The sequence below is a fragment of the Misgurnus anguillicaudatus genome, unplaced genomic scaffold (genome assembly GCF_027580225.2).
Source record: "Misgurnus anguillicaudatus unplaced genomic scaffold, ASM2758022v2 HiC_scaffold_31, whole genome shotgun sequence".
Lineage (NCBI taxonomy): Eukaryota > Metazoa > Chordata > Actinopteri > Cypriniformes > Cobitidae > Misgurnus > Misgurnus anguillicaudatus.
In genome coordinates this window covers 5,000,493-5,025,578 of record NW_027395281.1, presented here as the reverse complement: position 1 = coordinate 5,025,578, position 25,086 = coordinate 5,000,493, and the positions used below count along the sequence as shown (strand labels likewise).

The window sequence follows — 25,086 nt, the reverse complement described above, 5'->3', positions numbered from 1 at the left end:
TAACTAATTAAACAAGCAAAATTTGTATTTTACAAAATGTTTATAAAAGTTATTAAATATATATAATTATCATGACTTGCATATTAAGATTCAGGAAGATGGAAATAAATGATGCCCATAACAAATACAGATCTATAAATGGCAAAGTGTTGCAACACCTTTACAGCAATTAACATGACCAAATAGAGCCGATGGATTCTGCTGTGCACACAGGAGCATCTCTATAAAAGAAAGAAGTTTTCCCCACTTCAACAAGACCTCACACAGACCCATCCACGGTAAGATCGTTTACTATACCTGTATCTGCTATTGGTTAGATCGATTATACCATACTACTTAACTATACTTGCTCAACTGTATTATGCTATAATACACCATACCATACTACATTACACCATACTACACTGCACTATACCATACTACACTATATTATACCATACTACACTATATTATACCATACAACACTATATTATACCATACTACACTATACTGAGCTATACTATACTCAACTGTATTATGCTATAATACACCATACCATACTACAGTATATTATACAAAACCATACTACACCACACTATACAACACTATACCATACTACACTATACTGAACTATACTATACTCTATGCTATACCATGCTATACTTACCATACTAAAAAAAAGCTGTGACTGTATATAAAGTAAAGTGTAATTCTAACAGATATTTGACAGCTATCTTCTGTATGTTTAGTGAACAAGACCCTGAACATAATTTCTCTGAACTGAGGCTGTGAAAAAGGTAAAACAAAAGTTTCTGTTTGTAAGATTTAATGTATAAACATGCATGTAAAGTTCAGACTCAATAGAAACACTGTCACTGATTTAATGTGATTCAGAAATCAAACATCTGAACACAACTGACTGAACACTCCTGGAAACATCCCTACACTACAAATCCTTAAAATGATCATTAGAGCTTCATACAGTACAAATAACTGTAATGTAATATAAACATGGCTACTTAGAAAATATTTGACCTGTCTTACATGTTTTCCTCAATTTATAACTCCTACACATTTAATTTGTGTTATTTAATCGTTTCAAAAAACTTCAAAATTGAAATGTGGAAAATGGTCATGGTAAAGAATTAGAATGTGTGTTTCTGGCAAAGTATGAATGTAAGTTTTGCTGTAATTCAAAGAAAAGAATCAAGAAGTACAAATACTGATTTTTTATTTCTATAATACTTAAGTTGGAGTCATCATGGGAGACGGTGAGATGGAGTGTTTTGGCCCGGCGGCCATTTACCTCCGCAAACCAGAGAGAGAGAGGATCGAGGCTCAAAACACCCCATTTGATGCCAAAACAGCCTTCTTTGTATCTGATCCAGATGAGATGTTCCTGAAGGGTACTCTTGTTAGTAAAGAGGGTGGCAAAGCTACCGTCAAAACTCAGAGTGGGAAGGTACGTTCATTTCATCTTTTACTGTTATTAATATCTCAAGTCATGTCTAACTCATCCTGATAACGGCTGTTGTTTATTATCAGACTGTCACTGTCAAGGAAGATCAAATCTTTCCCATGAATCCACCAAAGTTTGACAAAATTGAGGACATGGTCATGATGACCCACCTCAATGAAGCCACTGTGCTGTATAATCTCAAAGAGCGTTACGCAGCATGGATGATCTATGTAAGTCTAACAACATCACTTTTAATACCTGTGATGAGGTTGATGTTGAACACACGTCTCTGTTTCAGACCTACTCTGGTTTGTTCTGCGCCACCGTCAATCCATACAAATGGCTGCCGGTGTACGATGCAGTTGTTGTGGCCGGTTACAGGGGCAAGAAAAGAGTTGAAGCCCCTCCCCACATCTTCTCCATATCTGACAACGCCTACCAGTTCATGCTCACCGGTCAGACACTCTTTATAAAGTTTTAAAATAAATAACTAAAGATGTTTTTCAAGTGAACACTAAACTAAACCTAACCATTTTTAACGTTCTAGTCTGTGTACGATTTCTCAGTGCACATTAATTCTAAATATAACATGTTGTAACGTGTAAAATCTCATCTTAATGAAATAACATGCTCTGCTACTAAACAACTTTAAACACATTTTCTCAGATCGTGATAACCAGTCTATCCTAATTACGTGAGTTTAGATCTTTTCTAATATTTATTGATAATACATGACAACAATTTCTATTTATTTATACTATTTTATTGCACATGTAAAGTGTCTTACATTTACGTTTTTACACTACAGCGGAGAATCCGGCGCAGGAAAGACGGTCAACACCAAACGTGTCATCCAGTACTTCGCGACAATCGCTGTGGCTGGACCAAAGAAAGCAGAACCTGTCCCGGGAAAAATGCAGGTTAGCAAACGCACATTACTGTAAAAATAAAAAAGTTTAGACAGTTTAAACAGTTTCAACACAAATTAGTGAAACAACTCTTGTGAAGACTACTTGTATACGCCACAGGGTTCGCTGGAAGATCAAATCATTGCAGCCAACCCCTTGCTGGAGGCTTATGGTAATGCCAAGACTGTGAGGAACGACAACTCGTCTCGTTTTGTAAGTTAAAGTCTGTTGAAATGCATTATCATTTGTGTTATACCTTTCTAAGATGGCAGACATTCATTCAAAGGTGTCCTAAATAATGTTTTAGGGTAAATTCATCAGGATTCACTTTGGAACAACTGGAAAACTGGCGTCAGCTGATATTGAAACTTGTGAGTAGCACCGTTTTAAAACAATATTTTATCATTAAACAAGCATGAATATTAGTCATCTGAAGTCAATGTTCTCCTGTAAAGATCTGCTGGAAAAGTCAAGAGTAACATTCCAGCTGTCTGCTGAGAGGAGCTACCACATCTTCTACCAGCTCATGACTGGACACAAACCAGAACTGCTCGGTAAGAAATCTACATTAATGTATTATTCAATACACACATTAGGTCTCATTTGAACTTCTTACAAAAACTTTCTGGCTTATTCACAAGAGTAATGTCAATATTATATATCAACATTATGATATACTTTATTATAATTACAGCCTAGTATTTGATTATGGAGTACAGGACTATTGCATACTTGTGGTACAAGTTCTTCTTGAATTTTATTAATACAATTGGAAGAAATTTTAGTACAAAAGTTTTTGTTATACCAGGATTTGATAGTGAAAATGTCCATACACAGAACAAGCTCAAATTCATGTATAGTTAAGTTTACTAAATGAAACCCAATGTCTAATTGCAGTTAATATAATCCACATGAATTCCTTACAGAGGCACTTCTGATCACCACCAATCCTTATGACTATCCAATGATCAGCATGGGTGAAATCACTGTCAAGAGTATTGACGATGTGGAAGAGTTCATTGCCACAGATGTACGTGGTGGACAACAACATTGTTATTATATATTTGCATGAGTAGAAATGATGCTAGTGCTTAAGATAATGTATTTTAAAAACAACTTACTTGGCTCTCACAAACAAATAGACTGCTATCGACATTCTGGGCTTCACTGGTGAGGAGAAAGCAGCCATCTACAAGCTGACAGGTGCTGTGATGCATCATGGCAGCATGAAGTTCAAGCAGAAGCAGAGAGAGGAGCAGGCTGAACCTGATGGCACTGAGGGTGAGAGATGAACTATCTGAAGAGAGATGATAGTCGTATCACTGTACAAACATTCATTTATTGACCATTATTCCCAAAACTTTGCTTGTTTATAGAGGCTGATAAAATCTCCTACCTCATGGGCCTGAACTCTGCAGACCTGCTGAAAGCTGTGTGTTACCCCAGAGTGAAGGTCGGAAATGAGTATGTGACCAAAGGTCAAACTGTACCACAGGTGATGATTAGTAACACAATCATTGTCTACTGAAAAGACAAAATCTAAAATAATCTAAGATCAATTTCATGACCTCTGTACACTCTTTCACAGGTGACTAACACAGTCAGCGCTCTGTGCAAGTCAGTTTATGAGAAAATGTTCTTGTGGATGGTCGTCCGTATCAATGAGATGTTGGACACAAAGCAGGCCAGACAGTTCTACATTGGTGTGCTGGACATCGCTGGATTTGAAATCTTTGATGTGAGCATCAGTTACTAATACGCTTCTAAGAATCAAAATATAAATGTAAAGATATAAGAGTGAGAATTTGCTTGTGTTGAAATGTTAGTACAACAGCTTGGAGCAGCTCTGCATAAACTTCACCAACGAGAAACTGCAACAGTTTTTCAATCATCACATGTTTGTGCTGGAGCAAGAGGAGTACAAGAAAGAAGGCATTGAATGGGCGTTCATTGACTTCGGAATGGACTTAGCTGCCTGCATTGAGCTTATCGAGAAGGTAAAAATAAAGACTTGACAAAACAATGTTTATATTATGTACTTGTGCTAAAGCTTGAGTATTTCTCCACCAGCCAATGGGCATCTTCTCCATCCTTGAAGAGGAGTGCATGTTCCCCAAAGCAACAGACATGAGCTTCAAAAACAAGCTGCACGATCAGCATCTCGGCAAATGTGCAGCTTTCCAGAAGCCCAAACCTGCCAAAGGCAAGGCAGAGGCTCACTTCTCTCTGGTGCACTATGCCGGCACTGTTGACTATAACATTACTGGCTGGTTGGACAAGAACAAGGATCCACTGAATGACTCTGTTGTGCAACTCTATCAGAAGTCATCAGTCAAACTGCTATCTCTCCTGTATGCTGTTAGTGCAAGCGAAGGTAAAAATGACAGAACAAGTGTTGACAATACAATAGTTATAAAATTTATTATAAAATTTAATATTCATTAACTTGTATCACCTTCACACAAAACAGCTGAAGCTGCTGGAAAGAAAGCAGGCAAGAAGAAGGGTGGTTCCTTTCAGACCGTGTCTGCACTGTTTAGGGTACGTTTTGGTCAACAGCAGGTAAAATGTTGTATTTCAATTTAGATTACTGTCCAAGTCAACACAACAATATTGATTCTACAGGAGAATTTGGGCAAGCTGATGACAAACCTGAGGAGCACTCACCCTCACTTTGTGCGCTGCCTGATTCCCAACGAGTCCAAGACTCCAGGTAAACACTCCTGAGTCAAAGGTGCAATTGTTGTTTAAGTTACTTTGGAAACTTATGGTCATCTATGTTTTAGGTCTGATGGAGAACTTCCTGGTTATCCATCAGCTGAGATGTAATGGTGTGCTGGAGGGTATCAGAATCTGCAGAAAGGGTTTCCCCAGCAGAATCCTCTACGGTGACTTCAAGCAGAGGTATTCTGTTTAAGCAATCACAGTGTAACATTAATCTCACTACAAATACAGTCAAGACCTATCATTAATGTTTCAAAACACTTGATTTCAGATACAAAGTATTGAATGCTAGTGTCATCCCTGAGGGACATTTCATGGACAACAAGAAAGCTTCAGAGAAACTCTTGGGCTCTATTGATGTTGACCACAACCAGTATAAGTTTGGACACACCAAAGTATGTGATAGAAGTTTTTTTGAAATCTTGAAGTCATTTTTGGTAGACAGAGGCAACAGGTTTATTACCAGTTAAAATAAATTCTGTGGTGGGATTGCAGGTTTTCTTCAAAGCTGGTCTGCTGGGTGCTCTTGAGGAGATGAGAGATGAGAAACTAGCGGCGCTGGTAACCATGACTCAGGCCCTTTGTCGTGGATATGTTATGAGGAAGGTGTTTGTCAAGATGATGGAAAGGAGGTACAATGTACTTTCAAAGTGTCTAGTAAACACATTAAATGAAATGGTTTCAAAGAAAGGTGTTAACTGATGATATTTTACACAGAGAATCAATTTTCACCATCCAATACAACATCCGCTCATTCGTGAATGTGAAACACTGGCCATGGATGAAGCTTTACTTCAAGATCAAACCTCTTCTGAAGACTGCAGAGACAGAGAAAGAAATGGCATCCATGAAGGAGAACTATGAGAAAATGAAGGAGGATCTATCCAAGGCACTAGCAAAAAAGAAGGAGCTCGAGGAGAAAATGGTGTCACTCATGCAGGAGAAAAATGATCTTCAGCTGCAAGTAGCATCTGTGAGTGCTGCAGTGCTTATACCCACATTGATAGATTTCAACAGGTTCAAGAAATTAACCTTGCCCTCATCCCAATTAATAGGAAGCTGATAGTCTCAATGATGCTGAGGAGAGATGTGAAGGTCTTATCAAAAGCAAGATCCAGTTCGAGGCCAAACTCAAAGAGACAACCGAGAGACTGGAGGATGAGGAGGAGATCAATGCTGAACTGACTGCAAAGAAGAGGAAACTAGAAGATGAATGCTCTGAACTGAAGAAAGATATTGATGACCTGGAGCTCACCTTGGCCAAAGTAGAAAAGGAGAAACATGCAACTGAAAATAAGGTTCACATTTAATCACATCTTCCTAACACGGCTCATATATTTATACTTGAGAAGAAAAACACTGAACAATGCTTGCATTTAGGTGAAAAACCTGACTGAGGAGATGACCTCTCAGGATGAGACCATTGCCAAGCTGACCAAAGAGAAGAAAGCCCTCCAAGAGGCACAGCAGCAAACCCTTGATGACCTTCAGGCAGAAGAAGACAAAGTCAACTCTCTGACTAAAGCAAAAACAAAACTTGAGCAGCAAGTGGATGATGTAAGATGTTAAACATGATAATTAGAACATAAATAAAAGAAAGAAATTGATTTGATGGTAGGAGATTCTAATGTACTGATTTTTGTGAACAGCTCGAGGGTTCACTGGAGCAAGAAAAGAAACTCCGTATGGATCTCGAGAGAGCCAAGAGAAAGCTTGAGGGTGATCTGAAACTGGCCCAGGAATCACTAATGGACCTGGAGAATGACAAACAACAATCAGACGAAAAGATCAAAAAGTGTGTAACAGATAGAAAGTTTGAAAATATAATCAAATACATATTTTACAAAATCTTAATTTTCTTGAAACAGGAAGGATTTTGAGATAAGTCAACTGATCAGCAAGATTGAAGATGAACAGTCTTTGGGAGCACAGCTTCAGAAGAAGATCAAAGAACTTCAGGTAATATATATCACTTGTTAAGTACATACCTGGGGAATTCACACTACCATTATGAGAAACTAAGTGGATATATTTTAAAATTAGGCCCGTATTGAGGAGTTGGAAGAGGAAATTGAGGCTGAGCGAGCTGCTCGTGCTAAAGTGGAGAAGCAGAGAGCTGATCTCTCCAGGGAACTTGAAGAGATCAGCGAGAGGCTTGAGGAAGCTGGTGGTGCCACTTCTGCCCAGATTGAGATGAACAAGAAGCGTGAAGCAGAATTCATGAAGTTGCGTCGTGATCTGGAAGAGTCCACCTTGCAGCATGAGGCTACATCAGCCGCTCTCCGAAAGAAGCAGGCAGACACTGTGGCTGAGCTAGGAGAACAGATCGACAACCTCCAGCGTGTCAAGCAAAAGCTGGAGAAGGAAAAGAGTGAGTACAAGATGGAGATTGATGACTTATCAAGCAACATGGAGGCTGTGGCCAAATCAAAGGTAATCACAGCTAGAGAATCATTAAATGAAAATTTACATAGAAACACAAAGTATAAATATTTTTGTATTCTTTTAGGGTAACTTAGAGAAGATGTGCCGTAGCCTTGAAGACCAACTGAGTGAAATCAAATCCAAGAATGATGAAAATGTTCGCCAGCTGAATGACACGAGTGCCCAAAGAGCAAGACTTGCCACTGAGAATGGTTAGTGCATAACAAACTTTTGTTCTAAATAAAACTGTTCAATAGAATTATTAACACAAAGGGGATGAACAGGTGAACTGGCTCGCCAGCTGGAGGAGAAAGAAGCTCTTGTTTCTCAGCTGACCAGAGGAAAACAGGCTTTCACTCAGCAGATTGAAGAACTCAAGAGACATGTTGAGGAGGAACTTAAGGTAAATCACAACACATAGTGAAATGCATTTCTATCTCAAGAAAAACAAGAAGACCCAGAATCCTAATGCAAATTAAACATGTTTAATTTAAGGCCAAGAACGCTCTGGCCCATGCTGTCCAGTCTGCCCGCCATGATTGTGATCTGCTCAGAGAGCAGTATGAAGAGGAGCAAGAGGCAAAAGGTGAACTTCAGCGTGGAATGTCTAAGGCCAACAGTGAGGTGGCTCAGTGGAGAGCCAAATATGAGACTGATGCTATCCAGCGCACTGAGGAGCTTGAGGATGCCAAGTATAAACAACATTTAAGTAAATTATTGAGCAATTCACATCTGATAGACCAAGACATGATATCATTGAATTTTCCACAGGAAAAAGCTGGCCCAGCGTCTCCAGGATGCTGAAGAATCTGTTGAGGCTGTGAACTCCAAGTGTGCTTCTCTGGAAAAGACCAAGCAGAGATTGCTGGGTGAAGTTGAGGACCTCATGATTGATGTGGAGAGAGCAAACTCATTGGCTGCCAACTTGGACAAGAAGCAAAGAAACTTTGATAAGGTAAGGAAAACATGCCATTTAAAAATCTATACTTCATGGGATTCATGAATTTTAATGATGAATTAAAATATCACTACGTTTCTATTTTTGTCAGGTCCTGGCAGACTGGAAACAGAAGTATGAGGAAGGTCAGGCTGAACTAGAAGGTGCTCAGAAAGAAGCTCGTTCCCTCAGTACTGAGCTCTTCAAGATGAAGAACTCTTATGAAGAAGCCCTTGATCACCTGGAGACTCTGAAGAGAGAGAACAAGAATTTGCAACGTAAATGGAACTTTAATTTACACACCTTAAAAAAAAGAAGCATTGAAACTATAACTTTTAAAACTGTATTTTGTATCTTTAGAGGAGATTTCTGACCTCACTGAGCAGCTTGGAGAGACTGGAAAGAGCATTCATGAGTTAGAGAAAGCCAAGAAAACAGTGGAGATTGAGAAATCAGAGATCCAGACTGCACTGGAGGAAGCTGAGGTAAATCAACATTAAAACCATGCAAGAATCTTATACTTACTCACTCTGTCTCACTCTTCTAGTATGTTAATAAGACCTCACTACTCTTTATTAGGGCACTCTGGAACATGAAGAAACCAAGATTGTGCGTATACAGCTTGAGCTGACCCAGGTCAAGAGCGAGATTGACAGAAAGCTTGCTGAGAAAGATGAGGAGATTGAGCAGATCAAGAGGAACAGCCAACGAGTGATTGATTCCATGCAAAGCACTTTGGACTCTGAGGTCAGGAGCAGAAACGATGCTCTGAGAGTCAAGAAGAAGATGGAGGGAGATCTCAATGAGATGGAAATCCAGCTGAGCCACGCAAACCGCCAGGCTTCTGAGGCCCAGAAACAACTCAGGAACGTCCAAGGCCAGCTTAAGGTAATCTTCCTTCTGTAAAATGTCTTCAAAAATGTTTAAATGTCTGAGTTAGACTTGAAGCATGAATATTGACACCATAATCCTGCCACAGGATGCTCAACTGCACCTTGATGAAGCCGTCAGAGGACAGGAAGACATGAAGGAGCAGGCTGCCATGGTGGAGCGCAGGAATAACCTGATGCAAGCTGAGATTGAGGAGCTGAGAGTTGCACTGGATCAAGCTGAGAGAGGCCGCAAAGTGGCCGAGCAAGAGCTTGTGGATGCCAGTGAGCGTGTGGGACTGCTGCACTCTCAGGTACAATAATTGTATAGTAACACTACACTTGAGAACAGCTGTTTAAAGGTAACAGTGAGGTTTCTGACTGAAACTGTTGATGTCTCATAGAATACAAGTCTTATTAACACCAAGAAGAAGCTTGAGGCTGATCTGGTCCATGTTCAAGGTGAGGTGGATGACTCGGTCCAGGAGGCCAGAAATGCAGAAGAGAAAGCCAAGAAGGCCATCACTGATGTGAGAGTTTGATACAGTCTACTTTCAATGGAGAAATTCTTCTAACGAGCACGTGCAACCATATCAATCCCAAATGCAACTTTGATGAGTCTTTGTCCTAAAGCTTAGTTAATGATATTTGTCTCTCATTCCAGGCTGCCATGATGGCTGAGGAGCTAAAAAAGGAACAGGACACCAGTTCTCACCTGGAGAGGATGAAGAAGAACATGGAGATTACGGTCAAAGACCTGCAGCACCGTCTGGATGAGGCTGAGAGTCTGGCAATGAAAGGAGGAAAGAAACAGCTCCAGAAACTGGAAGCCAGGGTAGGTTTAAATGTTAAGGTGCTCAGAAGAATTTATTGTCACAAGTCCTAACCATGGCAAAGATTGTATAAATTAAAACAAACAATTATTTACAGCCATGCTACAACAATGAGAAGGGTACATTACTAACATAATATGGTTAGCAATACTAATAAAAAGAACCAAAGAGAGTTACACACAGTGACTACAGACAAGTAAAATTACAAAAAGACTAAATTCTAGTGATGTTACACAATATGTCAACACTCGTGTCGTTTGTGCAGTCAAATAAAAGGAATAAAACTTACAATATCATGTTTCTTTACTGAAGGTGCGTGAGCTGGAGTCTGAAGTAGAGACTGAACAGAGACGTAGTGCTGAAGCTCTTAAAGGAGTGCACAAATACGAGAGGAGAGTGAAGGAACTCACCTACCAGGTACTTACCATCTGTACAGAAGTAACAACAGATGAGTCAATCTACAATGCTGGATAGTGATTTAACCTCTTTCACCTCTACAGACTGAAGAAGATAAGAAGAATGTGATGAGACTGCAGGATCTGGTGGACAAGCTGCAGATGAAAGTCAAGTCCTACAAGCGTCAAGCTGAGGAAGCTGTGAGTGATGGTCTTGTGTCTGAACATTGTGATGTCATCTTAAAAGTTCATAAATCAAATGAGAAGATACATATTAACTAAAAAAATCTCAATTTACAGGAGGAGCAGGCCAACACTCACCTGTCCAGATACAGGAAGGTGCAGCATGAGATGGAGGAGTCACAGGAACGCGCTGATATTGCAGAGTCTCAGGTCAACAAGCTAAGAGCCAAGAGCCGTGAGATTGGAAAGGTGAGCGCCATCTGCTGAAACTGGTACCAAACTGCTACCTGAAATAAATGCAGAAAAACACATACATGCATGCATACAGTGGGGTTATAAAGACCAAACGTTGAAAATACAAGATTGAAAATTATTTTTTATTAATTTAGTAAAATGCATGATAGGATAAATTTACTAATGGTGTAAGATCCCTGTATATAGAATAATTTAGTAAAATGATTTTGTGTTTGTTTTTTTTTAGGGAAAAGACTCAGCAGAGTAAAACCTGAAGCCTGAATCACAACAGAAAGTACTCATAAAATATGAAAATACTTGTAACTAATAAAAAGTTGTTGTGTTTTTACAAATTGAGTTACTGTACTTCTTAAAACAATTGTAAAGTCAAAACAAACCAAAAACAGATGAAAAATCTCATAAATTCTCTTATAAACATTACCCAGAAGTGAAAGACACAGTGATACAAAGTTAAACTTTCTTGATAAAGCTGTGCCATCTGTACAAAATGAAGTGATATGGAAGACTGCAGAAAGAGAAAAAAAATCCCTTTCACATCAATAACAAACATCTGCAGATCTACCCATACAAATCTATAATCGAAACATTCCTATTCATATTAATAAATTCATGACAACAGAGTTTTACATAAAAATAATAATATAAATACTCTTCTTCTTTGCATTAAATAAAACTGATAGCTCAAATACAAACATAAGAGATTATTATATATCATGAAAAATAAGCTTCCCTTTACCCAAAGTAATTTCATACAATGACATTATGTTAACACATTAAGCCAAAGCCTTTCAGTCCAAACTCGATCCCTCTGATCTGGTCATTTCAGAAAAGTGACTAATGCGAAATACAGACAACGTAATTTTCAAAATTAAATTGTTTTCATAAATGGAACTTTAAAATACTTCCAATCACTAAAAGGCAGCAAACATTTTAAAACCAAAACAGTTCTCAAGTCTTCGTCTAGGGTACTTAATAAGGAGGTTCAAGCATCCATGCACTTTTTTACTATTTCCCCATCTGTAAAGGGCTTGTTATGCTCTCCATTTTCAGGGAACAGTGTCTATGTTTAGTTTTGTGATGGTGTTAAATGTTTTTTACAACCACAACAGACTCAAATTAGTGCAAATTAGGCACACAGGCCTCATACAACTCGATGAAGGATGAATAAATGTGTATTTTTCCACCCATTAATCTCAAAATGCAAGTTTTTCCAGTGTCAACTTTCCTTATTTTTCAGAATGCCATTGAAAGTTTTATCTGTGTGTGCCACTATCTGCTCACTGTTCACACCATATGCTTCACATCGGCACTGCTCCCTAAACCTGTGTCGATGTAGGACCTAAAAAGCGCTACTGAGCTGACATTTACGTGCCTGATATATATTGGATTTTATAATAAAGTTAAAAAGCATTTGCCATTTATGGACGCATGGATGGATGCATCTTGCGGTCCGGATTCGCACCGGAGTCCGTCAGTTGGCAACCCCTGGACTAGAGCAGAAACCATTTGTAAGTTAATGTTTATAATATTTTATTGTGGTTTTGTTCATCTCTGCAAATAAGAATGTTTGTAATGAAAAAGAAACAATGCGTTCTGGCCAGTATACAAGAAAGCGCACATTCAGGTGACAAGCTTAATGCATTGCCATGAAAACCAAAAAGCCATTAAAATAACTCACTCTAGGGGGACAGATAGGATTTACGCATGAAAGGGTTAACTGACCTGATAAGGTGTTGCGCACAAACACTCGAAGTTGATCCAGGGAAAGAGGCTGCACTGTAACCTCCTCATCTCACACTTTTTGTGGAAGGTGGAAAACCTTGCTTTTTTGGAAAATCTCACACTGCCTATCAGTGTAGTTGCAAGAGTTTCACGGTCCAAACATAATCGTAGAGAGTTTATTTAGTGTTTGAAAAGTTAATGCACGCAGTACTACCCACTGCAGGTGCGTGTCAACTTATTCCACTAACCCTAACCCTAACCCTTACAGTCTACTAATACTCTAATGACGTTAGTTGACCTATAGTTGCAAATTATTGAAAGTTAGTTGACATGTAGTTGCAAAGTTATTTATAGTTAGTAGAATGTCTAAACTGGACTATCAAAATAAAGTGTAACCCTATTCTGATGTAAGAGCACGGCCACAAAAGGTCTATATCTCTTCTATTTAGGTATAATCTCAGGATGGACCCACCAACATATTTTTTATAGAAATAAACAGATTGGGGGGCAGTTGTAGCCTAGTAGTTAGAGTGTCAGGCTTGTAACCCGACACTTACGATGTCATGATGCATGACATGAGGTCGCGCTAGCGTGTCACACAGATGCAAGATGAGAAGTTGGGGTTTAAAAGTACATTTTTTTCCTTGCCGAAAATGACAATTGTTTTGCTAGATAAGACCCTTAGGCCTTGTTTGGGATCATTTAGAGCCCTTTGAAGATGTGGTGAAACTGCAATTTTAAACTAAATTAAATCTGTAAACTGTTGGGGTCCAATAAAGTCTATAAAAATGAAAAAATGCTGAAATGTTTTCCTCAAAAAAACTTCATTTCTTCTCGACTGAACAAAGAAAGACATCAACATTTTGGATGACATTGTGGTGAGTAAATTATCTGGATTTTTTAAAGAAAGTGGATATGTTTGAAAGACATCCCATCTGATGATAACAGAGTGACAAGGGAGCCTGGTGGAGCTAGTGCATAGACGAGCCATGGTGGAGGTGAGGGAGTCTTGAACCAAGGTGTAGCTAATGGGTCGGAGGGCTGAGGTGGAGTCAGGTTCTCGGAGGAGCTGGGGTATAAACAATGGTGTTTGGTGGCTGATGGACTGGCTGATGATAATAGAGGAGGAGGAGGAAGTGGGAAGCTAGGTGAGACCAGCGGGGACAAAGAACAGCTGGATGGGACCAGCAAGGATGAAGGATAGCGGGTCATGACCAGCGGGGACCGCATACAGCAAAAAACATCAAAACAGTCAGATAAATGTCCTGATTTCAGTAGCAGCTCACCCTCAGTGGTGGAAGTGTGGGCGAGGCTTTCCTCAAAGCCTTTAAAAGACTTTAAACAGAACTCCCATGGTGATGCACAGTGTAGCCAGCTCAGAGAACACTCAGAGAAGCTCTGGCACAATGTCGGGCTCAGTCATGATAGATTCAGGCTCTCTGTTTGTGGTAGGCTCAGGCTTCGTGCGGCGGGTGATGGCTGACTGGTCTCTGGTTTGGGAATGGGGCTGGCGTCATTCTCAACGGTGACTGAAGATACGCGGGATACCAGTACCCACTCCACGAATGCGGGGAAGATCCCTCAGGGAGCCTCCCCGGACAACTGTGCTTGTGTGGTGGTGTTCAGTTTAGCGAGCAGGAAAGTGCAGAGGCAGCTGTTTGGGAAGGTAGTGTAAGGAACCAGCTTTAAAAAGTCTACTAGGTGTTCCTTGAGGGAGCGATATCTCCCTGCTCCAGACACATAAGGTGTAAGACAGGGAGGTCCATTTCAGTGAGATGGGGGAGACGAAACACAGTGTGGTCCATTATCTGTTACAAGTAATAATAATAATAATAATTCGCTACATTTATATAGCGCTTTTCTGCAGCACTCAAAGCGCTTTACATATGAAAGGGGGATTCTCCTCAACCACCACCAGGCATATTGCACCAGAACACCCACCACACACCAGCTTATTATTGAAGAGAAGACAGAGTGATATAAACAATAAGTATGAGGGGATGATTAGTAGGCCAATGGGCACATCCTTACTCTTTTTCAAAAGACATCCTGGTATTTTTAATGACCACAGAGAGAGTCAGGAACTCAGTTTAACCTCTCATCGGAAGGACAGTGCTTTTTGACAGTATAGTGTCTAAGTCACTATACTGGGGTGTTAGGACCCACACAGACCACAGGGAGAGCACCCCCTGCTGGGCTCACTAACACATCTACCAGCAGCAACCTGGTTTTTCCCAGGTGGTCTCCCATCCAAGTACTGACCATTCTCAGCCCTGCTCAGCTTCAGTTGGCAAGCTGTTTTGGGATACAGGGTGATATGGCTGCTGGCTATGTAGTGCATGGAGGATGACGAGGGAGACACATATATAAACTTATCATTAGTTCATAATAAAGTAATTATTAATTTTGGTATAAGTACATTATTTTTCAGGTACTGTTATGGTAAAGTGTTACCAATTTTTCTAAGGGTTTCTAATGGTGCGTTCACACCAGATGCAAATGAAATGTTAAGCATGAGTGATTTACATGTAGAGTCAATGCAAAGACGCTATAGACATCCTGAGACACAATGAAGATGGGCAAATTAAGCGTTTAGGGAATTTAACGTGTGTAACGCTTGATTGGCGCAAAGTGAAAACTTTTTCTAGTTATTATAATGTAGCGAGTGGAGGCAAAAATACGAAACAACGAAGGAGTACAAAATCATCATCTCTCTATGTGGACACCCGGAGCTGTACGACACATCTTCGTACTTTCATAGAAACAGGAATAGAAAGGATCTTGCATGAAGGAAAGTGAGGGAGGGGGTCAAACAATCTGGTTTTCACTTAACAACATAAATACAACAAGTAACGGACATTGATTTATTTGAATGAATTATTTTCCCATACACGATTTTAAATCAATTCTGTGTTTCATGCAAAGCTTGTGTGTGTACTTCAGTGTTTTGGTCAGTACAAAGTCCTTATCCATCTAAATTCATTATGAGTCGGAGTCGTTTATAACGTGCATTTAAAAAATCAACACTTGTTAAACAAAAACATTCAAAATATTCTTTATTATCATGAAAATACCTGAAACAATTTGAACAACAGTGATATAAATATCCTTATAGACATTTCCTGGAATAACGTTTGTAATGCTACTTCTTCCGTGGCACAAAATGAGTTTCTGCACAAGAGCATCCCCTGGTTTTGGGATGTGCCTGGATTTCACGTAATATAGTTCAAATTCATTCATTGAGAAAATGCGCATTTGCACGATTAATCGTTACAGCCCTAGTAATAAGCAAATTAGCAGAGTTTTAATTGCTAAAAAATATGGATAGCCTACAACATCAGCATCTCAAAAAGTATTTTTACAGGAATAATTTAACAAATATGCAAAATAAAGGTTTGGTACTCTTAAAATACTTTATTTAATACTTAAAATACAAACAGGAGATAAAATAATTTTCTAACGTTTTGAGAGCTGCAACATTTCAGCTCTTGGGGGAGTGCTGGGGGTGTTTCATAAAAGTAACCCATTACTTAAAAATGTTTCTCATCTCACCATATCCACAGGTCATCATATACAATAAAAACATTTAAAAATAATTGCAATATTTGTTAAGCTTACCAGGCAATGGATGAAGAAGCACTTCTGCAAGATGATCACAGCTTCACACCTTCTAGAGTCCTGTAATCTGTCATCATTTATGTTCAAGAAAGACCCGCCATGTTACGTTCACTTCTATCCAAAGTTTACAATTCTAATTTTTCTTTAATCCAAAAAAAAAATTTTTTTTTAAAAACCTTGTGTTCTCTCCTGGCACGTCTCTGCTGTTGTTTGATGACATCGGAGGCAGATGCCGGTGGAGATGCCGCTCTCATACTTCTCACCACATGGTTGGTGTCCTCAGGCAGGGGTGACAAACCCAGTACTGCAGTTTACTGACCATACTGCTCTACAACTGCTCGAATTCTCCAAGAGTAAACTAAACACAAAGACACCAGAAAACACTACCATAGGTCAGGTATGTGTGGCTGTTAAGACTGTTATGATGAAACCATGCCATTTTAAGTACTATGAACTCAAAATCCATAAAGAAATCATTTTATTAATAAATACCAGGTGTTCCTGGTTAGCTACCATCCTGCAGTTCCAACTCAGCTCCAACACGCCTGTCTGTTATTATTAAGCAACCCTGAACAGTTTGATTAGCTGCTTCAGCTGTGTTTAATTGGGGTTGGAGCAAAACTCTTCAAGACAGTAGCTCACCAGAAGGAGGGTTGAGACTCTCGCCATATACAGACATATAAACATTATTCTCAACAGGATGGTCTTCCAGAGCAGCTGCAGAATTTTCTTCATTGGGAAATGAGGGGCATGACCGCTGCAGAACTTGGTCACCATCCCAAACAGCATTACTAAGATGGGATAATGGTTATAGAGAGGAGTATATATAATATAGTTATAGGACTATATTTGTGTTTTAAAGAAACACTTAACATTAGAAATTAATGATTAGCCAACAGGTGATTTCTACCATCTATATTCTGCAGAAATGTTCAGCAATATTTGTTTACAATAACGCACCCATACACACAGACACGCACGCGCACCAAACACATTTGATGAACACACATTACGTGATGAGGGTGATATGTTAAGTATTTACTTGAACCCTATCAGAACATCTCCTGGCAGATCCCAGCGACTTATCATCAGGAAACTATGTGACCCATTATGAATCTGACACCATAGACATTCAGATGAAAGAGTTGGAAAGAAAAAAAGATCTTAATATAAAATAGAGTACTATTAATACTCATTTATTTGATGTGTTGAAGCTGTTTGTGTGCCCTTATGGTTTGGTTTAGTATAAACTAGTCTTGTCTATTGTGTAAGAGTTCATGTTAGGTTGTGACCAGAAGAATGAACAAAATAATTTAATTCATAATGTTTGTTTTGACTCAGAGATACCTGTTTATCTTAAAAAACTGCAAAAAATATCAAAACAAAACAAAAACTTATCAATGAACCATAATTAATAATACAAAACAATATTTGATTTAAATATTCAAATAGTTGTCTATGATTCACATACAATGCTTGTGAATATTTATAAAAGTCATTAAATATCACCATTTATTATGACTTACAAATAAACAGTTATGAAGATGGAAATAAATGATGCCCATAACCAATACCGATCTATAAATGGCAAAGTGTTGCAACCCTTTAGAGTGAATTAACATGACCAAATAGAGCCGATGGATTCTGCTGAGTACACAGGAGCATCACTATAAAAGAAAGAAGTTTTCCCCACTTCAACAAGACCTCACACAGACCCATCCACGGTAAGATCATTTACTATAACTGTATCTGCTATAGGTTAGATTGATTGTACCATTTCATACAATACAATTATATACCATACCATACTATACTATACTGAATTATGCTATAATACACTAAACTGTGCTATTCTGTACCATACTACATTATACTGAGCTATAGTATACTGCACATTATATTATTACTGCACAGTAATATTCTATCATATACTACATTATACTGAGCTATGATATACTGCACATTATATTATTACTGCACAGTAATATTCTATCATATACTACATTATACTGAGCTATGATATACTGCACATTATATTATTACTGCACAGTAATATTTTATCATATACTACATTATACTGAGCTATAGTATACTGCACATTATATTATTACTGCACAGTAATATTCTATCATATACTACACTATACTCAGCTATAGTATACTGCACATTAAAATTCTATCATATACTACACTATACTGAGCTATAGTATACTGCACATTATATTATTACTGCACAGTAATATTCTATCATCTACTACCATACACTGAGCTATAGTATACTGCACAGTATATACTATAATATACTACATTACACTAAGCTATGCTATACTAATTTTACACTATACTTCAGTATATTAAATTATAGTATATTTAGTATATTAGGCCATACTACACTGTACTTGACTATATTCTGTACTATACTGCAGTGTACTATATACAATACTGGACTGGATTATGCTATAATATACTATTGCTGTGCTATACTATATCACACTACACTAAACTGAGCTACACTATACTATACTGTACTGCACAATACTATACTAAAAAGATGTGACTATACATAGATGTGACTGTAATGTGTAAAAATAACAGATATTTGAAAGCTATCTTCTATATGTTTAGTAAACAAGACCCTGAACATCATTTCTCTGAACTGAGGTTTTGAAAAAGGTAAAACAAAAATTTCTGTTTGTATGATTTATTGAATAAACATGCTCGTAGATTTCAGACTGAGTAGAAACCCTGTCACTGATTTAATGTGATTCAGAAATCAAACATCTAAACACAACTGACTGAATGCTCCTGTAAACATCCCTACACTACAAATCCTGACCATTAGAGCTTTTATACACTAAAAATGTCTGTAATGTAATATAAACATGGCTACTTGTCCTTGACCTGGACATCAACTTTAAAATATGGAAACAGTCATGAATTAAATGGAACTGAAACACAAAGAAATGCTGAATGTAAGTTTTGCTGATTTTTAAAGAGCAGAATCATGGGAGACGGTGAGATGGAGTGTTTTGGCCCGGCGGCCATTTACCTCCGCAAACCAGAGAGAGAGAGGATCGAGGCCCAGAACGCCCCATTTGATGCCAAATCAGCCTTCTATGTATCTGATCCAGATGAGATGTTCTTGAAGAGTACTCTTGTTAGTAGAGAGGGTGGCAAAGCTACCGTCAAAACTCATAGTGGAAAGGTATGTTCAAAACTATAAACTGTGATGTTGAGAAACTATTTACTGTTATTAATATCTCAAGTCATGTCTAACTCATCCTGATGCTGTTGTTTATTATCAGACTGTAACTGTCAAAGAAGATCAAATCTTTCCCATGAATCCACCCAAGTATGACAAAATTGAGGACATGGCCATGATGACCCACCTCAATGAGGCCACTGTGCTGTATAATCTCAAAGAGCGTTACGCAGCATGGATGATCTATGTAAGTCTTACAACATCACTTTTAATACCTGTGATGATGATGAGGTTGATGTTGAACACACGTTTCTCTTTCAGACCTACTCTGGTTTGTTCTGCGCCACCGTCAACCCATACAAATGGCTGCCGGTGTACGATTCAATTGTTGTGTCCGGTTACAGGGGCAAGAAAAGAGTTGAAGCCCCTCCCCACATCTTCTCCATCTCTGACAACGCCTACCAGAACATGCTCACCGGTCAGACACTCTTTATAAAGTTTTTAAATAAATAACTAAAGATGTTTTTCAAGTGAACACGAAACTAAATCTCACCAGTTTTTTCACTTCCTTATTACATCATCCCAGTCTGGGTATGGTTTATAAGTGCACATTAATTCTAAATATAACATGTCGTAACTTGTTACATTTCATCGTAATGTAATAACATGCTCTGTTACTAAACAACTTTTAACACGTTTTCTCAGATCGTGAGAACCAGTCTATCCTAATTACGTGAGTTGATTTATAATACACGACAACAATTTCTATTCATTTCTACTATTGTATTTCTAATGTAAAGTGTCTTACATTTATGTTTTTCCACTACAGCGGAGAATCCGGCGCAGGAAAGACCGTCAACACCAAACGTGTCATCCAGTACTTTGCGACAATCGCTGTGGCTGGACCAAAGAAGACAGAACCTGTTGCGGGAAAAATGCAGGTTAGCAAACTCACAATACTGTAAAAATAAATAAAGTTTAGTAACACAACTGTTCTACATAATGAAATTGCTTGTTTACGCCACAGGGATCGCTGGAGGATCAAATCATTGCAGCCAACCCCCTGCTGGAGGCTTATGGTAATGCCAAGACTATAAGGAACGACAACTCGTCTCGTTTTGTAAGTTGAAGTCTGATGAAATGCATTATCATTTGTGTTATACCTTTCCAAGATGGCAGACATTCAAAGGTGTCCTAAATAATGTTTCAGGGTAAATTCATCAGGATTCACTTTGGGACAACTGGGAAACTGGCGTCAGCTGATATTGAAACTTGTGAGTAGCACCGTTTTAAACCCAAAACATGTTTTATTGTTAAATAAGCATGAATATTAGTCATCTGAAGCCAATGTTCTCCTGTAAAGATCTGCTGGAAAAGTCAAGAGTAACATTCCAGCTGTCTGCTGAGAGGAGCTTCCACATCTTCTACCAGCTCATGACTGGACACAAACCAGAACTGCTCGGTGAGAAATCTACATTAGTGCGTGATTCATAAAAGCCAATGTTTAAGAGCAGTGTTAATATAATGCACATAAATTCTTTACAGAGGCACTGCTCATCACCAAAAATCCTTATGACTATCCGATGATCAGCCAGGGTGAAATCACTGTCAAGAGTATTGATGATGTGGAAGAATTCATTGCCACAGATGTACGTGGTGGACAACAACAACATTGTTATTCATTTGCATGAGTAAAAATTCTGCTACTGCACTTACATTTTACATTTAGGCTTACAAAGATTAGGAAACAATAAAAGCGATGTATCATAGGGAGGCTATATACAAAAGGTGCTTATGACAAGATACAAGTTTTCACTGTTTCAAAACAATACCTGTTGAGAGAAAAGAAAGAGTTAGTTTAGGTATTGAAGAAACGTTTCTCCTTGTGAAAGACATGATAAGCCTGGAAAAACTGGCCGGCGTAACACCACAGATTGATACCCATGAGCGTCGGTTGAGTAAAAGAGTAAGGGGAGATGGGGACGAAACTTCATCAGCCATCTCCCTGTCTGGGCTTCATACTTCTTGCTTACTCAATGCCCTCCTCCTCAGAGACCTTATTATGCAATACTTATCTTTTTAATCTTTCCTCTGTGTTTGGAAACTAATAGCCCAATTTGGGGTTTTATTAGTCTTGTTTAAGAGTTTTGGTCTTGTATTGTTGATTGTATTTAAACAAAGTAGAGTTAGAGTTATGGCCTTGTTTAGTGGACTATATTTTTATTCTTTAAATGAAAAGGGAGAAAAGAAAGAAATACGGTTAGTATTTATGTCAAGTACTGCATTAGATGATGTAGTATAAAAACACCTCACTTGTTTCCAAAAAAAAAAAACAGACTGCAATCGACATTCTGGGCTTCACTGCTGAGGAGAAAATGAGCATCTTCAAGCTGACAGGTGCTGTGATGCATCATGGAAGCATGAAGTTCAAGCAGAAGCAGAGAGAGGAGCAGGCTGAACCTGATGGCAATGAGGGTAAGAGATTAACTATTTTAACAAAGAAGATACTCGTATCACCATACAAACATTCATTTATTGACCATTATTTTAAAAAACTCTGCTTATATATAGAGGCTGATAAAATCGCCTACCTCATGGGCCTGAACTCTGCAGACCTGCTGAAAGCTATGTGTTACCCCAGAGTGAAGGTCGGAAATGAGTATGTGACCAAAGGTCAAACTGTACCACAGGTGATGATGAGTAACGCAATCAATGTCTATTGAAAAGACTAAATTTAAAATCATCTTAGATCAAATTCATGACCTCTGTACACTTTTTTTACAGGTAAGTAACACAGTCAACGCTCTGTGCAAATCAGTTTATGAGAAAATGTTTGCATGGATGGTCGTCCGTATCAATGAGATGTTGGACACAAAGCAGGCCAGACAGTTCTACATTGGTGTGCTAGACATCGCTGGATTTGAGATCTTTGATGTGAGCATCAGTTACTAATACATTACTAATAATCAAAATATAAATGTAAAGATACAAGAGTGAGAATTTGCTTGTGTTGAAATGTCAGTACAACAGCATGGAGCAGCTCTGCATCAACTTCACCAACGAGAAACTGCAACAGTTTTTCAATCATCACATGTTTGTGCTGGAGCAAGAGGAGTACAAGAAAGAAGGCATTGAATGGGCGTTCATTGACTTTGGAATGGACTTAGCTGCCTGCATTGAGCTTATTGAGAAGGTAAAAATAAAGACTTGACAAAACAATGTTTATATTATGTACTTGTGCTTAAGCTTGAGTATTTCTCCACCAGCCAATGGGCATCTTCTCCATCCTTGAAGAGGAGTGCATGTTCCCCAAAGCCACAGACGGAAGCTTCAAAAACAAGCTGTATGATCAGCATCTTGGCAAATGTGCAGCTTTTCAGAAGCCCAAACCTGCCAAAGGCAAGGCAGAGGCTCACTTCTCTCTGGTGCACTACGCCGGCACTGTTGACTATAACGTTACTGGCTGGTTAGACAAGAACAAGGATCCACTGAACGACTCTGTTGTGCAACTCTATCAGAAGTCATCAGTCAAACTGCTGTCCCTCCTGTATGCTGTACATGGAGGTGCTGAAGGTAAGAATGACAGAACAAGTGATGACAATACAATAGTTATAAGATTAATTATAATGTTATATATTTATTAACTTGTACCGCCTGCACACAAAACAGCTGAAGCTGCTGGAAAGAAATCAGGCAAGAAGAAGGGTGGTGGTTCATTCCAGACTGTGTCTGCACTGTTTAGGGTACGTTTTGCTCAACAGTAGGTGAAATAATGTATTTCAAGTTAGATTACTGTCCAAGTCAACACAACAATATTGATTCTACAGGAGAACTTGGGCAAGCTGATGACAAACCTGAGGAGCACTCACCCTCACTTTGTGCGCTGCCTGATTCCCAACGAGTCCAAGACTCCAGGTAAAGACTTTTGAGTCAAAGGTGCAATTGTTGTTTAAGTTACTTTGGAAACTTATGGTCTTCTCTGTTTTAGGTCTGATGGAGAACTTCCTGGTTATCCATCAGCTGAGATGTAATGGTGTGCTGGAGGGTATCAGAATCTGCAGAAAGGGTTTCCCCAGCAGAGTCCTCTATGGTGATTTCAAGCAGAGGTATTCTGTTTAAGCAATCACATTGTAACATTAATCTCACTACAAATACAGTCAAGACCTATCATTAATGTTTCAAAACACTTGATTTCAGATATAAAGTATTGAATGCTAGTGTCATCCCTGAGGGACATTTCATGGACAACAAGAAAGCTTCAGAGAAACTCTTGGCCTCTATTGATGTTGACCAAACTCAGTATAAGTTTGGACACACCAAAGTATGTGATAGAAGTTTATTTAAAATCTTGAAGAAATTTTTGGTAGACAGAGGCAACAGGTTTGCTACCAGTTAAAATAAATCCTGTGGTGGGATTGCAGGTGTTCTTTAAAGCTGGTCTGCTGGGTACTCTTGAGGAGATGAGGGATGATAAACTAGCAACGCTGGTAACCATGACTCAGGCTCTTTGTCGTGGATATGTCATGAGGAAGATATTTCTCAAGATGATGGAAAGGAGGTACAATGCACTTACAAAACTGTATGAGAAACAAATGAAATTAAATAAAATGGCTTCAAATGGTGATTATAACTGATGAAATTTTACACAGAGAATCCATTTTTACCATCCAATACAACATCCGCTCATTCGTGAATGTGAAACACTGGCCATGGATGAAGCTTTACTTCAAGATCAAACCTCTTCTGAAGACTGCAGAGACAGAGAAAGAAATGGCATCCATGAAGGAGAACTATGAGAAAATGAAGGAGGATCTATCCAAGGCACTAGCAAAAAAGAAGGAGCTTGAGGAGAAAATGGTGTCAATCATGCAGGAGAAAAATGATCTTCAACTGCAAGTAGCATCTGTGAGTGCTGCAGTGCTTATACCCACATTGATAGATTTCAACAGGTTCAAGAAATTAACCTTGTCCTTATCCCAATAAATAGGAAGCTGATAGTCTCAATGATGCTGAGGAGAGATGTGAAGGTCTTATTAAAAGCAAGATCCAGTTTGAGGCCAAACTCAAAGAGACAACCGAGAGACTGGAGGATGAGGAGGAGGTCAATGCTGAACTGACTGCAAAGAAGAGGAAACTGGAAGATGAATGCTCTGAACTGAAGAAAGATATCGATGACCTGGAGCTCACCTTGGCCAAAGTGGAAAAGGAGAAACATGCAACAGAAAATAAGGTTCACTTTTAAACACATCTTCTTAACACGGCTCATATATTTATACTTGATAAGAAAAACACTAAACAATGCTTGCATTTAGGTGAAAAACTTGACTGAGGAGATGACCTCTCAGGATGAGAGCATTGCCAAGCTGACCAAAGAGAAGAAAGCCCTCCAAGAGGCACACCAGCAAACCCTTGATGACCTTCAGGCAGAGGAAGACAAAGTCAACTCTCTGACTAAAGCAAAGGCAAAACTTGAGCAGCAAGTGGACGATGTAAGATGTTAAACATGATAATTAGACCATAAATAAATGAAAGAAATTGATCTGAATGTAGGAGATTCTAATGTACAGGCTTTTGTGAAC

At 38.7% G+C, this 25,086-nt stretch overlaps 1 protein-coding gene and 1 long non-coding RNA gene across 2 annotated transcripts in view; one reads left to right on the top strand and one right to left on the bottom strand.

Annotated features, from left to right (window-relative positions):
• The first annotated feature begins 174 nt into the window (after nucleotides 1–174).
• LOC129453204 (uncharacterized) overlaps nucleotides 175–25,086 on the top strand; it is a 49,246-nt gene continuing 24,334 nt past the window's right edge. Inside the window, exons 1-24 of the mRNA XM_073865298.1 lie at nucleotides 175–278; nucleotides 729–776; nucleotides 1,230–1,441; nucleotides 19,611–19,754; nucleotides 19,829–19,985; nucleotides 20,213–20,240; nucleotides 20,337–20,448; nucleotides 20,535–20,627; nucleotides 20,718–20,781; nucleotides 20,871–20,969; nucleotides 21,053–21,156; nucleotides 21,844–21,982; nucleotides 22,079–22,197; nucleotides 22,292–22,441; nucleotides 22,530–22,700; nucleotides 22,774–23,080; nucleotides 23,177–23,250; nucleotides 23,335–23,422; nucleotides 23,496–23,613; nucleotides 23,705–23,828; nucleotides 23,929–24,065; nucleotides 24,157–24,412; nucleotides 24,495–24,737; nucleotides 24,820–24,996. Of these exons, the coding sequence (XP_073721399.1) occupies nucleotides 1,241–1,441; nucleotides 19,611–19,754; nucleotides 19,829–19,985; nucleotides 20,213–20,240; nucleotides 20,337–20,448; nucleotides 20,535–20,627; nucleotides 20,718–20,781; nucleotides 20,871–20,969; nucleotides 21,053–21,156; nucleotides 21,844–21,982; nucleotides 22,079–22,197; nucleotides 22,292–22,441; nucleotides 22,530–22,700; nucleotides 22,774–23,080; nucleotides 23,177–23,250; nucleotides 23,335–23,422; nucleotides 23,496–23,613; nucleotides 23,705–23,828; nucleotides 23,929–24,065; nucleotides 24,157–24,412; nucleotides 24,495–24,737; nucleotides 24,820–24,996 (3,105 nt within the window). The 5' untranslated portion in view covers nucleotides 175–278; nucleotides 729–776; nucleotides 1,230–1,240. The remainder of the gene's footprint in view (nucleotides 279–728; nucleotides 777–1,229; nucleotides 1,442–19,610; nucleotides 19,755–19,828; nucleotides 19,986–20,212; nucleotides 20,241–20,336; nucleotides 20,449–20,534; nucleotides 20,628–20,717; nucleotides 20,782–20,870; nucleotides 20,970–21,052; nucleotides 21,157–21,843; nucleotides 21,983–22,078; nucleotides 22,198–22,291; nucleotides 22,442–22,529; nucleotides 22,701–22,773; nucleotides 23,081–23,176; nucleotides 23,251–23,334; nucleotides 23,423–23,495; nucleotides 23,614–23,704; nucleotides 23,829–23,928; nucleotides 24,066–24,156; nucleotides 24,413–24,494; nucleotides 24,738–24,819; nucleotides 24,997–25,086) is intronic.
• Nucleotides 10,854–17,204, bottom strand: LOC129453304 (uncharacterized). Its single transcript, XR_012368515.1, has 4 exons — nucleotides 16,799–17,204; nucleotides 16,483–16,664; nucleotides 16,307–16,373; nucleotides 10,854–10,998 (listed from the first exon to the last, which is right to left on the bottom strand). It is a non-coding gene; the product is annotated as an uncharacterized lncRNA (long non-coding RNA).